Source organism: Vipera ursinii (assembly GCF_947247035.1).
Source record: "Vipera ursinii genome assembly, chromosome: 3".
In the NCBI taxonomy this organism is placed as follows: Eukaryota; Metazoa; Chordata; class Lepidosauria; order Squamata; family Viperidae; genus Vipera; species Vipera ursinii.
The window spans coordinates 172,342,915-172,358,342 of record NC_139516.1 but is presented as its reverse complement, the minus strand read 5'-3'; the positions used below and the strand labels follow the sequence as shown (position 1 = coordinate 172,358,342).

General features: G+C 35.5%; 1 protein-coding gene across 1 annotated transcript in view; it reads right to left on the bottom strand.

Moving 5' to 3' along the window:
- The window catches only part of SNTG1 (syntrophin gamma 1), a gene marked incomplete at both ends in the record, with an annotated part of 103,055 nt that overhangs the window by 68,374 nt on the left and 19,253 nt on the right, over positions 1-15,428 (bottom strand). The window contains 3 exons of the mRNA XM_083359994.1: positions 5,073-5,203; positions 6,922-7,004; positions 9,788-9,890. Of these exons, the coding sequence (XP_083216120.1) occupies positions 5,073-5,203; positions 6,922-7,004; positions 9,788-9,890 (317 nt within the window). The remainder of the gene's footprint in view (positions 1-5,072; positions 5,204-6,921; positions 7,005-9,787; positions 9,891-15,428) is intronic.

Sequence of the window (15,428 nt, the reverse complement as noted above, 5' to 3'; positions counted from 1 at the left end):
ATAATCACTAAGTTCAATTAATCCATCGATTCATTTATAAAACTCATACAGTGGCTCTTACATGAACCATAACATGGCCAGCTGACAAAACAATTAAAACATTTTAAGAAACAGAAAACCACAATAAAAACTATTGGCACCCCGAGACAACATTCTCCCGTACATTATAGTTTTGTTTTATAATAATAATAATAATAATAATAATAATAATAATAATAAGAAGAAGAAGAAGAAGAAGAAGAAGAAGAAGAAGAAGAAGAAGAAGAAGAAGAAGAAGAAGAAGAAGAAGAAGAAGAAGAAGAAGAAGAAGTTGGAAGGGACCTTGGAGGTCATCTAGTCCAACCACCTGCTCAGGCAGGAAACCCTATACCATTTCAGGCAAATGGCTGTCCTGTCTCTTCTTAAAAACTTCCAGTGTTGGAGCATTCATCACTTCTGGAGGCAGGTTGTTCTACTGGTTAATTGTTCTAACTATCAGGAAGTTTCTCCTTAGTTCTAGGTTGCTTCTCTCCTTGACTAGTTTCCATCCATTGCTTCTTGTCCTGCTTTCAGGTGCTTTGGAGAATAGCTTGACTCCTTCTTCTTTGTGGTAGCCCCTGAGATATTGGAACACTGCTATCATGTCACCCCTCACCCTTCTCTTCATTAAACTACACATACCCAATTCCAGCAACTGTTCCCTATATGTTTTAGCCTCCAGTCCCCTAATCATTTTTATTGCTCTTCTCTGTACCCTTTCTAGAGTCTCGACATCTTTTTTACATCGTGGTGACCAAAACTGGATGCAGTATTCCAGGTGTGGCCTTATCAAAGCATTGTTAAGTGGTATTAGTACTTCACTTGATCTTGATTCTATCCCTCTGTGATCTTGATTCTATCCCTCTGCCTGGCACTGTGTTGGCTTTTTTGGCAGCTGCAGCACACTGCTGGCTCATATTTAAGTGATTGTCTACTAGGACTCCGAGATCCCTCTCACAGTTACTACTATTGAGCAAGGTACCACCTATACTATACCTGTGCATTTGATTTTTCCTGCCTAAATGTGGAACCTTACTTTTTTCACAATTGAATTTCATTTTGTTACATAGCGCCCAGTGTTCGAGTCTGTCCAGATCGTCCTGTATTTTAAGCCTATCTTCTGGAGTATTGGCTATTCCTGCCAGCTTGGTGTTGTCTGCAAATTTGATGAGTTCCCCATCTATCCCCTCATCCAAATCGTTGATGAAGATGTTGAAGAGCACTGGGGCCAGAACAGAGCCCTGGGGCATCCCACTACACACTTCCTTCCATGTAGATGCAGTTCCATTGAGGACCACACGCTGAGTACGGCCTGTCAGCCAGCTACTAATCCATCTGGTGGTGATGCTATCTAACCCACATTTTTCTATATTATCAAGTAGTAGGTTGTGATCTACTTTATCAAATGCCTTACTGAAGTCCAAGTAAATTATATCTACAGCATTCCTCTGGTACACTAATTTTGTCACTTGGTCAAAGAATGTAATAAGATTTGTCTGGCATGATCTATTTTTGACAAACCCATGTTGACTTTTAGTGATGACTTTGTTTGCATCAAGGTGTTCGCTGATTTGTTGTTTGATTATCTTTTCCAGAATCTTCCTAGGTATTGAGGTCAGGCTGATAGGTCTGTAGTTTCCTGGATCTATTTTTTCCCTTTTTTGAAGATGGGAGCTACATCAGCTCTCTTCCAGTCCTCTGGTAGTTCCCCAGTGCTCCAGGATCTTTGAAAATTATAGTTCAGTTATTCTGAGATCACGTCTGCCAGTTCCTTGAGAACTTTGGGGTGTAATCTATCTGGTCCTGGTGATTTGAACTCGTCTAGGCTGGACAGGTATTCACTTACCATTTTTTTTGCCTATCTTAACTTGTGTTTCTATTCTGTTTTTTATGGCACTGGTTTTGGTAGGTTGGACTGTTTTTTTCCCTTTGTGTAAAGACAGATGCAAAAAATGAGTTAAATAGTTCTGCTTTCTCCCTGTTGCTTGTCATCTTCTTGCCACTTTCCCCCACTAATGGACCAATCATTTCCTTAACTTTTTTCTTGTTTTTTATATGTTGAAAGAAGCATTTTTTGTTATTTTTGACTTTGGTCACAAGCCTTAGTTCATTTTGAGCCTTAGCTTTCCTCACTTCATCTTTGCAGGCACAGGCTATTTGCTGATATTCTGACTTAGTTATGTGCCCCTCTTTCTACTTATTATACTTGTCCTTTTTATCTTTCAATTTATCAGAGAGTTCTTTAAGCAGCCATGCTGGTTTCTTTTGAGAGCTGTTATTTTTCTTCTTTGTTGGTATTGTACTAGACTGGGCCTTTATTATCTCACTTTTCAAAATTTCCCAAGCTTCTTGAATTGTTTTCCCCTTTAGGATTCTCATCCATGGAATTCTTCCCATGGTCTCTCTAAGTTTATTGAAATTAGCCCTTTTAAAGTCCAAGACTCTAGTTTGGCTGTGTTCTATTGCTTGTGCTTCCATAATGTTGAATTCCAATATTGCATTATCACTTCCCCCCAAGGTTCCTGTGGCTTTGACACCTTCTATCATTTCATCTCTGTTAGTGAGAATTAAATCCAATATGGCTAATCCCCTAGTTCCCTTCTCTACTTTTTGGAAGAGAAAGTTGTCTGCTAGGTTTGTCAGGAATCTGTTTGATCTTCCACTTGGTGCAGAGTTTGTCTCCCAGTTGATATCAGGGTAATTAAAGTCCCCCATTACTATTGTGATGTGCTTCCTACATACCTTAGTTAGCTGACTAGCAAAAAGTTCATATATTTCCTCTGCATGTTTGGGCGGCCTATAGTATACACCTATGGCAATGTCATTTTCCCCCTTTTATATTGACCCAAATGCATTCAAGTTTACAGTTTTCATCATTGTTGTGCTCTATTTCTGTAGAGATAAAGTTATTTCTTATATAGAGAGCAACTCCTCCTCCTCTTTTGTTTAGTCTGTTTCTTTCAAATAATTTAACTCCCTCTAGCTGTGTGTTCCATTTGTAGGGATTCAACCTCATTTTGCCCCAATGTTGCAAGAAGATCCAACTCTTCAGGACATTCAATAAGATACACATAACTCACCTAATATTACTGAAAATGCAATTGGTGGTAGAAAGCAACTAAAAATAACATTAAATTCTATTACATGTCTCAGTGAATAAAAGTTGCACCAAGTTTAGTGTTGCCCCTTATTGTTCTCTAGCTTTCTAATTTTATTCTGTAGCGGCCATACAAATAGAGTTTTAAAATCACTACTATTGTCTGAGCTTCTGCCTGGATACAATAGTAAATCTCTTTGTAGAGATAATCAGCACTCAGGAGCTAACAGTGGAAAGGGTCAAGAACAAGGTTCAGCTTAGAAATAGTGCTTTTATTGAAGACACAAAAAACCCCAATAATAAAGATCAGCTGCTGAAGAACCCAGCTATTCAGCCAGCTATATATAATTGCTCCAGGGTTTAAAATCTATCTTTTCCTTTTGTGGTCCTTATATAGTAATGGACTTCTCATTTCTCAACTTTGAAGAGCACTTGACTTGTGTTTTGATAATAGCCTTTACCCCAATTGTCCTTCCATGTTCATTCTATCGTATCTACCTCCTCAAAAGTAAGCTAATATTAAATAAGGGAATATTTATTTGTAAAGAATTGATGAAATATTTTAGGCTGAGACCTAAGTGAGAAAATGCAAGAAGGAATATTTTAGAAAATTAATGTGGGAATGATTTCAATGTGTCAAACAGTAAAATTGGAATGGAAGCTGAAAATCTTTGTATCCTAGAAAAATAAATGATTAAAAAGAAATCACAAATGAGGTAAGAATGTTGAAAAATGGTAATGCTTCAGGATTAGTGAGGGTAAGCGGTGAAATGTCAAATATAATTTATGGAGTACCTGTCACACGTTTTACAAATATGCAACGACTGCATCTCTACCTGGCATTTGGAAGAATGCCATTGCTGTTTCCCTATACCAGGGATGGGAAACAATGGCCCTTTTATGATTTATGGAGTTCCACTCACAGAATTCCTGAGCCCACCATGCCAGCTCAGGAATTCTGGGATTTGAAGTCCACAAGCAGTAAAGGGGCCATCGTTTACCACCTCTGCCCTATACAAAGGAAAAGGTAACAAGGTATGCAAAAGCTACCAGCCCATGTATCTATGGGAGATGCAACATTACCATTTTTTATTGTTCCTTACTTATTATCTGTATTCTAAATAATATTGCTTACCCTCAAAGAAATAAAGTAATGAGCATGTATGTAAGTTTATAACTACAAAATTCAGTACAAGTATAAATAAAACAGGTAAATAGTAATGCATCAATGGCAAAAACAAAACAATTAATACATTTTATATGAAAAAATGTACTTAATAAAATAAACCACAAGAATTGTCTCTTACCCAATCCAGCTTGAATAATATAAAACAACTAAAGCTGGCTGGCAGAGCTGAATTTTATTTCATGAGGACGACGATGATGATTTTTTCAAAAAATAATCAGGGAAAGAGTTATAGGATTTGAAGTTTAGCTCCATAATTTTAGGATTCCCATGTTACAATATTTGGTCAAACTGAAATGAAAGGGTAACCTGTGACATATCCATTAATGTAAGGGGATGGAGAAGCCATCTAAATGTTCCATATCACTATGTCTGGCACATCTATGCTGACTGGTAGAATACACTGTGGATTGATTTATTGGCACAAAGTAATAAGTAATTATGAATTTTAAAGAAAATCTATGTATGCTGAAGCAAAATGAATGCAAAGTTTTCAGCTAACAGTCTTTTGGGCACTTAGCCTAAAGAAATATAATGGATCTAAGTAGGCATCAGAAGAAGACCATGTTTCAAGATCTCAATCTTTGAGTTTGCCAATTGGAAATTTTGCAACTTGCCCATCCATACAATTTAATTGATGTATAGACTAAAAATGAAAAATGTAACACTTGCTAATCCAAAATCAACCCACCATTCATAATATTTGGATCACAAAATAGCAGATGTATAATCATCAACAACCACCATCACCGCTAGGTGATATCTACTTACCTGCACATATCTGATCCTGGGAGATACTGAGAAAACCTTGAATGAAGAAGAGGAATTAATCGGAGGTCACACCACCTCTTTTCCCATCTAAGACCTGAAGATGTTGGCCATGAAGAACATGAAAGCGTATCCTGAAAACAGATGTTAAATACCTTTGATGTATTACTTTATAATAAGGATTTACAATTAATAAATATTTAGTCTGTTTCATTGTTCTTGCCCTTGCATGGCTATTAGATTTTCCACTGAACTGAAATATCCTTAGGTTTTGTCAACAGTTCTATAGAGTCAAACCTGTGTTTCATTGTACCCTATTGAAATTAAGTACACCCTGATAAATTAAATTCTAGCACTTTTTGCCACCACATAACTTATTGATAGTAAACAATTTTTACTATTTTAAAGTAGACTCCTGAGAATACTGTGGATAGTCAAGAAAACAAACAAATGTATCATCACACAAATCATCCCAGAATTCTCACTTGAGGAACAAATGACCAGGTTCAAATTATCCTACTTTGGACATATTGTGCAAAAATCTAGTCCTCAAGAGAAGGATCTAATGCTGAGAAAGCTGGAAAGAAAGAGAAGATAACAACCAATAAGGTAGATGGACTCAGTTGCAGTAATGATTTGAATGCACCATTGGAACACATGAAAGACCAAATTAGGGACATGATGGAGAAATCTATCTATATGGCTGTCAAGAGTAAACACCAAGAATCAATCAATCTATCAACATTTCATTCATTATGAATAAATACATTGGTTGTTGAATATTTTAATGGAAGCAAAAACTCATTCTGGCCTAATCTCAACATTCTCATACTGTAGTTTCAGATCATATCAAACACTTTGTTTTCAGTTCTAAGCTTAATTATATATAGTGATGCTTAAAAAGTTTGTGAATCCATTCAAATTTTCAATATTTCCACATAAACATTATCTAAAATTATCTCTTCTCCAAACAAGTCCTAAAACTAGATAAAAATAATTCAATAAGTTAAGAAAAACTATTTGTTCATTTGCTTATTGGGAAAAGTTATCCAAAACTAAATGTTTGTGTGTGGAAAAAGCATGGGAACTTCTAGGATTATAGTTAATTTGAAGGGAAAAGTAGGGTCAGGTGTTTCAATCAATGGGATGATAATCAGGTCTGAGTGTCAGAGGTCCTTCCTTATTTAAAGAAGAAAATTCTGAGTATTCACCATGAAAGAAACACATACACACACTTGCACACCCTCTAACACCAATGTATTCTAGTGTTCAAAGTGGGGAAAAATAGGATGTGTTGAGGCCCCAAAGACACAAAGTGTGAAAAAAATGCAAAGGCCCCAGGAAAAGCTACATTAGTGAATTGTTGTAGAAAAAAAAAGTCAAGATATTCCCGACTGAACCCATCTAGCCTATTTTGGAAACATGCTGAATAATAATGCTGTAAAGAATTTTGATTGCTGTTGTTTCTTGAGTCTCTGGGTCAGTCAGTACTATGATGTATTAACCTTGAGAAAAAACATTGTAGATACCTCTCGCAGTCTTAATTTTCCAGATCCCATCATCCACCAATTAGCACAGCTAAGGGGGAAGGCTTATTTATATTTGCTGTCAAATTATAGAGTTTCATACTGTATATTAACCAACAGTAAAAACACTACTCATTATTTACTATTTTACTGAATATTTCCAGCACTGGGCTAAAAACATTTCCAATTTTATTTACTGTATATATTAAGCAACCCTTATTTCAATTCAAGTAAAGTAAAATGTTAACATGCTCTTAGATTGTGTTCATACTTCTTAATCAAAAACATTTTCAAGTTCTTGACAGTCTCATAAATCATTCTCTTACCGTATTATTGGGATGATAGTTAAGATGTAAACCACTGTCACACAGAGGTGAGGATGTGCCACTACTTTGATCACTAGGGACACCTAATAAAAATATAATCTATTTAAATACATGTCTGAGTTATAAAGACTTTCTAGTCAAAACTGACATTTGTCTAGTAGGGTTAGAAGTCAGCAACAGATGAAGGAAGAGTATTTTCTGTTTTGTGGAGCATTGCAAAGTATTGTAACGATACTAATCTTTGGTGTGAGAATTTCATGTAAGACACTCACGTAACCTACTGCAACATTCATTGACCTTTTAACCATTATTTTTTTTAAAAAAATAATTTACAACTATATGATGTTAGAAGGCCCAGTATTTTATCTGCTCACAAAATCTCTGATCTGCTAAATTTCCTCTCCCCCAAATAACTGAGGAAAGTAAAATGCATTAAGAGCATGAAGTAACCATATAAGTACTCATATATCTACCCTGAGCACAACCTTTATTTGTTTTATATGTAAGGCATATTTTGATTAGTATACTATTGTGTTATATGTAATAAAAACTGAGTTGATTTATTTGTAAAGGGCAGCAAAATTTGATTTAGTATGTAAGAACAACCAGCAGTAATGTGCTGTGTTAAATTTCATTCTTCTCTTGCCGGAAAATATTTGGAAATGTTGAGATTCCATTTTACATTAGTTATAATTAACTTCAATGTCCCTATGTTGGCAAAATCAGTAATGTTAAAAGAACTTGAACAAGGAGAATAAAATTAAATTAGTATTACCATATATAAATAAGATAGTAAAATTGATAAAATAAGTCCAGAGTGGAAATTTTATCACATTTGCATTAAATATTGCCACATTTTCAGCCACACATAATTTGGTTATAGCATAGTTGGAATCTGAATGAAGATTGGTATAGCCTTCTTATAGCCTTCATATGTTTATGTATATGTGTATGTGGATGGATAGATAGATAGATAGATAGATAGATAGATAGATAGACAGATAGATAGATGATAGATGCTAGCTAACTCAAACAAAATATGGTTAATTTTGACTAGGTTAAAATTAGAATGAAATTTAACAAAGCATGTTAACTAGGTTTTGCTGATACTTGCCAACTTCAAATAACCCAAGACATGTATATACTACCAAAACTCTTATGACTTAGCTGGGAGAAACAGTGCATCACAGGGCAAAAAATTTTGAGCCATGGTATCTCAAATGGGCTAACTTCAAAATGCTTCCAATATCCAGGACCCATGACTCCCATGGGATTGAAATTTGGCAAATGTTGATATTTTCAGTACTGCTGTGCTGCCACACTAGCACCCAGAGGTTCAGTAGATTGATCAGATCCCAACCCTCCATAGGCTGGTAGACCAGCTTCTCCTTTGGTCAGTGAAAGTAGACCAGTCCCTCCATAGGTGCCAGAGGGTGGTCAGCCATGGTCAAGTTGGCAGGGAAGTCAGAAGTTGCTCCCACTCCCACTGGTTTTTTGTCCTTGGTCATCTTTCTCTGTTTAATTATTATATTTCTTACATTTCAAACAATGACCCAGTGGGTTATGGGTTGTCTAGTAGGTTATAAAGTTGGCTTGCATGAGCAAACATAATTAAGCTTAAATACGATTTGATATTCAATATATGCTAATTGGTTATTTAATTAAGTTCTACTGGGAGATTGTTTAGATAAATGTCTGTATTAACCAATGTTAGCAATACCTGTAAGTCTTTGAATGATATTCTAGTTACCCCCTTCAACCATCTTATCCATTTTTTTATTTATCAAGAATATTTTTCCAATCCATTGTCCAGATATGCTAATAGGGATTAATAAGATTCTGAACTTGTATATGCTATTTGGAGTATTATTATGTTTGGAATAAAATACTCAATATTCTGGAGTTTATCCCAAACTAGGATAAAAGGGGCATTTTGCTTTACCTTATTGTTTCAAATGTTTCCTGATCCTATAATATTTTCCCCAAGGCATGAAAATATGAAGCATGCATTTGTCAATAAAACAGAAGGCACTAATTTTCTGATTGTTGTGAGAGAAGTACCAGAAAACTGAAAAAAATTCACGTGAACAGGACTATCTCTTAAAGTACCCAACTATTCACATTGAAAAATATTCAGCATAGCCTTGGTTGCAGAGTGGAAAAGAACCAGTTCAACTTCCCTGTGAGTGCTGATCAAAATATATCCATAGCAATAACAATAGTACTTAGACATATATACTGCTTCATAGTGTTTTACAGCATTCTCAGCTGTTGTCAGTATCCCAACAATCTGGGTCCTCATTTTACCGGCCTTAGAAGGATGGAAGGCTGAGTCAACCTTGAGCCTGTAGAACTTGAACTCCTGGCAGTGGGAATACAGAGTCAGCCAGCAATACTGCATTCTAACCACTGTGCCACCAGGGCTCCCACTGCAATACCATAGCTCTTGCATATAAAGTGCAAGAACACTAGACAAATGATAAAGTCTAATTGTCCTCACAGCAAGTTTTAGTCACATGAAAAAACATCATACATTCCAAGCAAAGATTCCATTTCATGTTGTAATAAAGTGTAAGTGATAGAGAAAGCTCCTTCTGAAACCATAATATTTTCAGGAGAGAACAAAAAAAAATCTACTGAGAATAGCTGTGACTGCATAGATGTCAAACCTAGCAAAAGAAGGCCAAAGACAGGATCATTTTTTAAAATTGTTTATTTATCCTGCTTTTCCAAAGAAATTAATAAATTTTATACTGGTACAACTGACAAGTACCAATGACTATTGAAATCAGCCTTTAAAATAGGATTGCAAACAGGGGTTCCTAAGAACAGCAGATTCTTGTTTCAAAACCTTTTATATGCTTACATGCACAATCTTCATTAAGGGGCAGTTTCAGAAATGCAGGTGCTCTTTTGAGAAAGGACACAGTTAGGGTTACCTCTTCTCCAGCATTCCGAAGAACTTGGACCTGAAATAAATGAAAAGAACCAAAATAACATTCTTCCTGGCACAATATTGGGATTTAGCTTCCCTTTCATGCTTATTAGGGGACGCGGTGGCTCAGTGGGTTAGGATGCTGAGCTTGTCGATCAGAAGGTCGGCAGTTTGGCGGGTCGAATCCCGAGTGCCGCGTAGCAGAGTGAGCGCCTATTACTCGTCCCAGCTTCTGCCAACCTAGCAGTTCGAAAGCACGTAAAAATGCAAGTAGAAAAATAGGGACCACTACGGTGGGAAGGTAACAGCGTTCCATGCACCTTTGGTGTCTAGTCATGCCGGCCACATGACCACGGAGACGTCCTCGGACAAGCGCTGGCTCTTCGGCTTTGAAACGGAGATGAGCACTGGCCCCTAGAGTCGGAAACAACTAGCACGCATGTGCGGGGGAACCTTTACCTTTACCTTTACCTCATGCTTATTTAGCGGAAGAAGAAAACTATACAGTAAGACTGAATCTTTAGATTTTCTTTTGAATTCTTCAATGAATTTTTTTTTAAAAGCATTTGTCCAACCTAAATTTCTGCTTGATCAAAGAAATCCCACTCTTCATTGCACAGAGATTTGAACAACTGTAGGTAATTTGGAAAGAATGTGATTTTAAAAAATGGAGTTTATATCAACACAACTCCATAAGATCTACAGAAAGCTAGATCCTGTAATTGTCACCAAGCAAAATAAAAATCTTGTCTGCAAAACCTCAAATCTGATACACCAAGACTCAAAATAAGAACAATATCAGAGCATTTCAATCATTCAGGACCCTCCAAGCAAACCTCAAAGAGAGTATTTTGGCAACACAGGACCATTACAACACCACTGGATGAGAAATTGTTGAATTTGCATACTTTCAGGCAATCTCAGGTCTCAACAATGGGCTTTAACATATTATAATTGTTAAGTGGTATGTTACTTGTAATTTGTCTCACATGTAATCCTGTATCTACACAACCAATCTATCCTCACTTTCCTTTTGCACCCACTACTCTAATTTAGAATCCTATACCAGTCTGGCTATGCTACTTCTGATGGAGTAAGCTGCAGCTCACAAAAATATATTTTATTAAAATGTGTTAGAAACGATGCTATCAGATTCCTTCTGATTTTTTTTGCCACTATAGATTAATGTGACTCTCCTGCAAAATCTGTATCCCACAATAAATCAGTTCACTGTCATCTTCCTAGAGCATTTCAGAGGCTGTGGTTATAGCTCTCATTAATGTTCTCCCTCTTCTGTCACTGTCTCATTTTACCTTAGGCCTGACCTTCTATGGTTTATCATTGTTTTCTTCTTTTTGTTAATTGCATAACTTGCACAATCCTTTTAGCTCATTTAATTTTTATTTTTTTGTGAGACTATGGCTATATTTTCCATTCACACAGTGGACAGTAGTTGCCTTACTACTCTCTACTTACTACTATTTGCAGCTGCAGCATTACAATTACATCAACACCTCTATCTGAGATATGTGCATTCTAACCACACTGGAAAAGTGACACACAGTATGAATTTCTGCTGTTTGATTGGAAGGGACTTAGTGAAAAGATAATCTCCAAAACTGGCTGACAGAAGCTTTTAATGGCTGATAGGAAAGATAGATCAACGAGACATGATTTATGAATTAATTGCTACTTTTCTTTAAAACTAGGATACATTTCCGCTGTTGCTATATATTTCATTAACAATTACTTTTCATCATATATTTTACAACCAACCAAAATGCATTTTGGAAATAGATACATATATCTCCTATAAAATGTAAAATGAGAAGTTCATTACTAATTAATGTTTTATCTAGTTTAGCTTCCCCTCTCACAAATAACAGTTTAAAAGCCAAATTTTGTTCAGTTGATTAAGCTCACAACTTGAATGTTTTACAATACACATCACACTAAAGCAAAGAAAGCAATCTGTGATCTAGGTAGTTACTGCCTACACAAACTATTCAATACCAGATTTTTCCTTGTATTTTTCTGGGAAGCAGTAAATTAAAACATGAGTCATTCATTATTATGAATGAAATAACCTTTGCAGTTGAGTGTCCATGACAAAAAGCAAAATACTGTTAGAGGCATACTGTATATACTACCACACAGGAAAATGAAAGGATCAAGATTAATTAGCAATACAACTCCATAACACAGCATTCCATTTCACTCCATAACACAGGAACCTGGCAATGAAAATAAAAGATAAAAAAGTAAATAGAAAGTTCTGAACGTTGAAGATTTTTCTAATTTAATCTCTCTCTCTCTCTCTCTCTCTCTCTCTCTCTCTCTCTCTCTCCCTCCCTCCCTCCCTCCCTCCCTCCTCTGTGTGTGTCTGTAGGTGTGCTTGTATCACATAGCAAGAAGAACTGTTGGCAGATAGACCAAGGCAGTCCTAGAATGGATCTCACTTGATAAAAAGCATCCACGAAAGAGACCTAAAACAAGATGGATCAATGACAACAGCATGTATTGCGGGCCCAATTGGCAAAAAGAAAGCTCAGGATCGCATTGGTTGGAAACATGAGGAAGAAGCCTTCATCCTGCAGTGGGTAGACATTGGCTAAAATGATGATGATGGATCCCCCCCCCTGTCTCGGCTAACACTGCAATTAGATATATTTAATTTGCTTTCCAAGTTATCATGAACAGAACAGCAACTTTTCTTTTTTTCCTCATAAGCTGGAAATACAGTGTCTCAAGGAGCATCTAGAATGAACTTAAATGTGCTCCCTAGTCTCACGGATGATCTTTGCATTCTAATGTTTCCTTCTAATAAATTTACTCTGCTTGTTTTGAAGCTGACTTATAACCCCGGTTAAGTTTTTACTTGCTCTTTTTTTTTCACTTGCTCCTTTGAAATCAGTACTTGCACTTTCTGGGTCAAAGAATCTAATAACTGGTACTTTCACAAACAACCATACTGTACAGATTTTTCATCAGCTCGGAGACAGGGTGCAATATATCCCTATCTTAGAGTAAACTCCATCCTGGCTGTAAGTGAGAAATCACCATGACAGCTTTCATAGAACACACACAAACATATGCACACACTTCCTCAATCACAAGAAAAGATGGATGGTACCTATGGAAACATAAAATTGAAAAACTCAAGAGAATATATCCCTGGTCAGACAAAAGAAGCAAAAAATCACTATCATACTTTCCACCAGATTATTTCTCCAGCATAAAATAGTTATCTGGGATTTCCTGTAGAGAATAGAGGTCCTAGTTATGAAGCTGCTCTCAAACTATTGGAAATAGTTTTCTTATTCTTTGGACACTGAACCGAATATGAATACATTTAAAACATTTAATAAAGATGTCAACCATGAGTCTGAATACAGCCAAATATTGGCTATCACTGTTTTCAAAATGGGATTGTTTGGATTAACATATATTAGTCAGCTTTACTTATAAGCCACTTCCTAAACTAATCTTGAAATTCAGTTTTGCAAATTCAAAAAGTTCTTATTGAGAAGTAACTTAATTGGTGAAACAAAAACCTTCTAGAACGTCAATGAACTTTCACCTCATCCCCAGCTTAGTTCTTCAAAACTTGACAATGGCATAAAATCAAATCCTTTGACAGATCTTTTTCTGAAGTAATCCTTCTAATAAATACTTGAAGCTATCTTGGTTTACAGTAGAAGCTGTTCAGCCTTTAGTATCTGTTGAGAAAGATACTTCTGTACTGCAGTAAAAAAAATAGTATCACTTGCCAACCATATGAAATTTGCTTTCCTGATTATTTAAATCCATCCACATCATGATACCTTTCATATACAGATGAATAATTACACTGCATTTGTGGTGCATGAATGGTAACACTCTTGAAAGTAGTTTTCGCTTCCTCTCACATACGTTTTGCACATTTGTAAGCAGTTATATCAGCAACACACTGAATCTCATAAATTTATTTTTAGCTCCATTTCTATTAGGAAAAACATTAAAGATGGACTGAACTGCAGTTTAAAACATTTAATGCATATCAAGAAAAAGCAACTGTGATGTTGAAATACTTTCTACTAACTTGTATCTAGAGTGAAACTTATGTCATCTTTCAATCAACCTGTTTATTTATCTAAAAGAAGAATCACTTTTCTTTTGTATGTGCAGGATTAATCATAACTGGTAATATTTATAGATTATAATGCCCATAATCATGTTTAACAGAACGATGGGAGCTGTAATTCAAAAACTATTGTAATCTGGGGATATGAGCATTATCCTGCATAGAGCACAGATTGACAAATAGATTTGAAGATTGACAAATAATTATAAAAATGCAAGCTATTAGATCAGCATTATAGTATTATTTTAAAAAGTCCTAAATCTAACTAGCTTTTATTGATCAAACCATTTGAAGATAAAGCAGAACATATGAAGACATTTGCATGGCCACTGCACTCTTTGGATATTTATTTATTTATTTTATTTATTTTATTACATTTATATACCGCCCTTTCCCGAAGGACTCAGGGCGGTTTACAGGGTAATTAAAAACCAAAACCAACCATATTATAGTTTTTTTCTTAGAATTTATCTTTAATTTTGTCCCATTGCGGCTTTTCTTTTACTATCATTTCATATTCCTAATTAGAAAATATTCTTAGTAAAAGATACCCTTGACAGCACTTAATTAATATTCAGGCTATGGTTTCTATTGGAGGCAGAGAGAATCATTTCAGCTATCATTTTCCCCTAGACAAGATTCTATGGTTTCAGTAGTACAAAAATTGCTAGCATGATATTTGAAGCACCATTGCAATAATTGACAAATGATTCCATAGACCAGCTCAAGATGCCTTGATACTCTTTACATGCATTATGAAATTAGTTCCAAAATTCTTCAGCAAGCATGGTCAGAAGCCAGGTTTAGGAGCTGCACTCTCAGGATCTAGGTGTATCTGGAGTCTAGCATCTCAGAATACTTATCTACTTAACAATTTTATCAGAATAGTCATTAGTTTATGAGAGACTAAAAATATCTCATTAACTATAAAAAGAAACATTACAAATGTCCAGGTAAACCCTTTTGTGTAAACTGTCTATACATTCTAAATATATTATAAGGATTGTTTTCCTTGGAAAAAAATGCAAAAGTACTCATCAATATAGAAATATTTTATGCTGAAACAGAATATGTACTGCTCAAAAAAATAAAGGGAACACTTAAACAACACAATGTACTGTATTTAATAGTAGGATGTCTTATCTTGTGTTCCCTTTATTTTTTTGAGCAGTATATAAAAACAATGCTGTGCACATCTTTCAAAACCAGTTGGAACTATCTATAACTTTATTTATTATTAAATCTATTTGCTGCCCATCTCACTATCTCAAGTGACTCTGGGCAGTTTACAATGCAGTAGCTTTAATTAACTATACATTTTGCAGTCATGCTCAAATATGTCTGTGTATTTGTGCGTACACATGTGTGAGTGCACATATGGATGGACAGATGGATAACATTTCTACTATCTGCATTATTCTGCAGCACTAAAGACTTTCATTCAATATA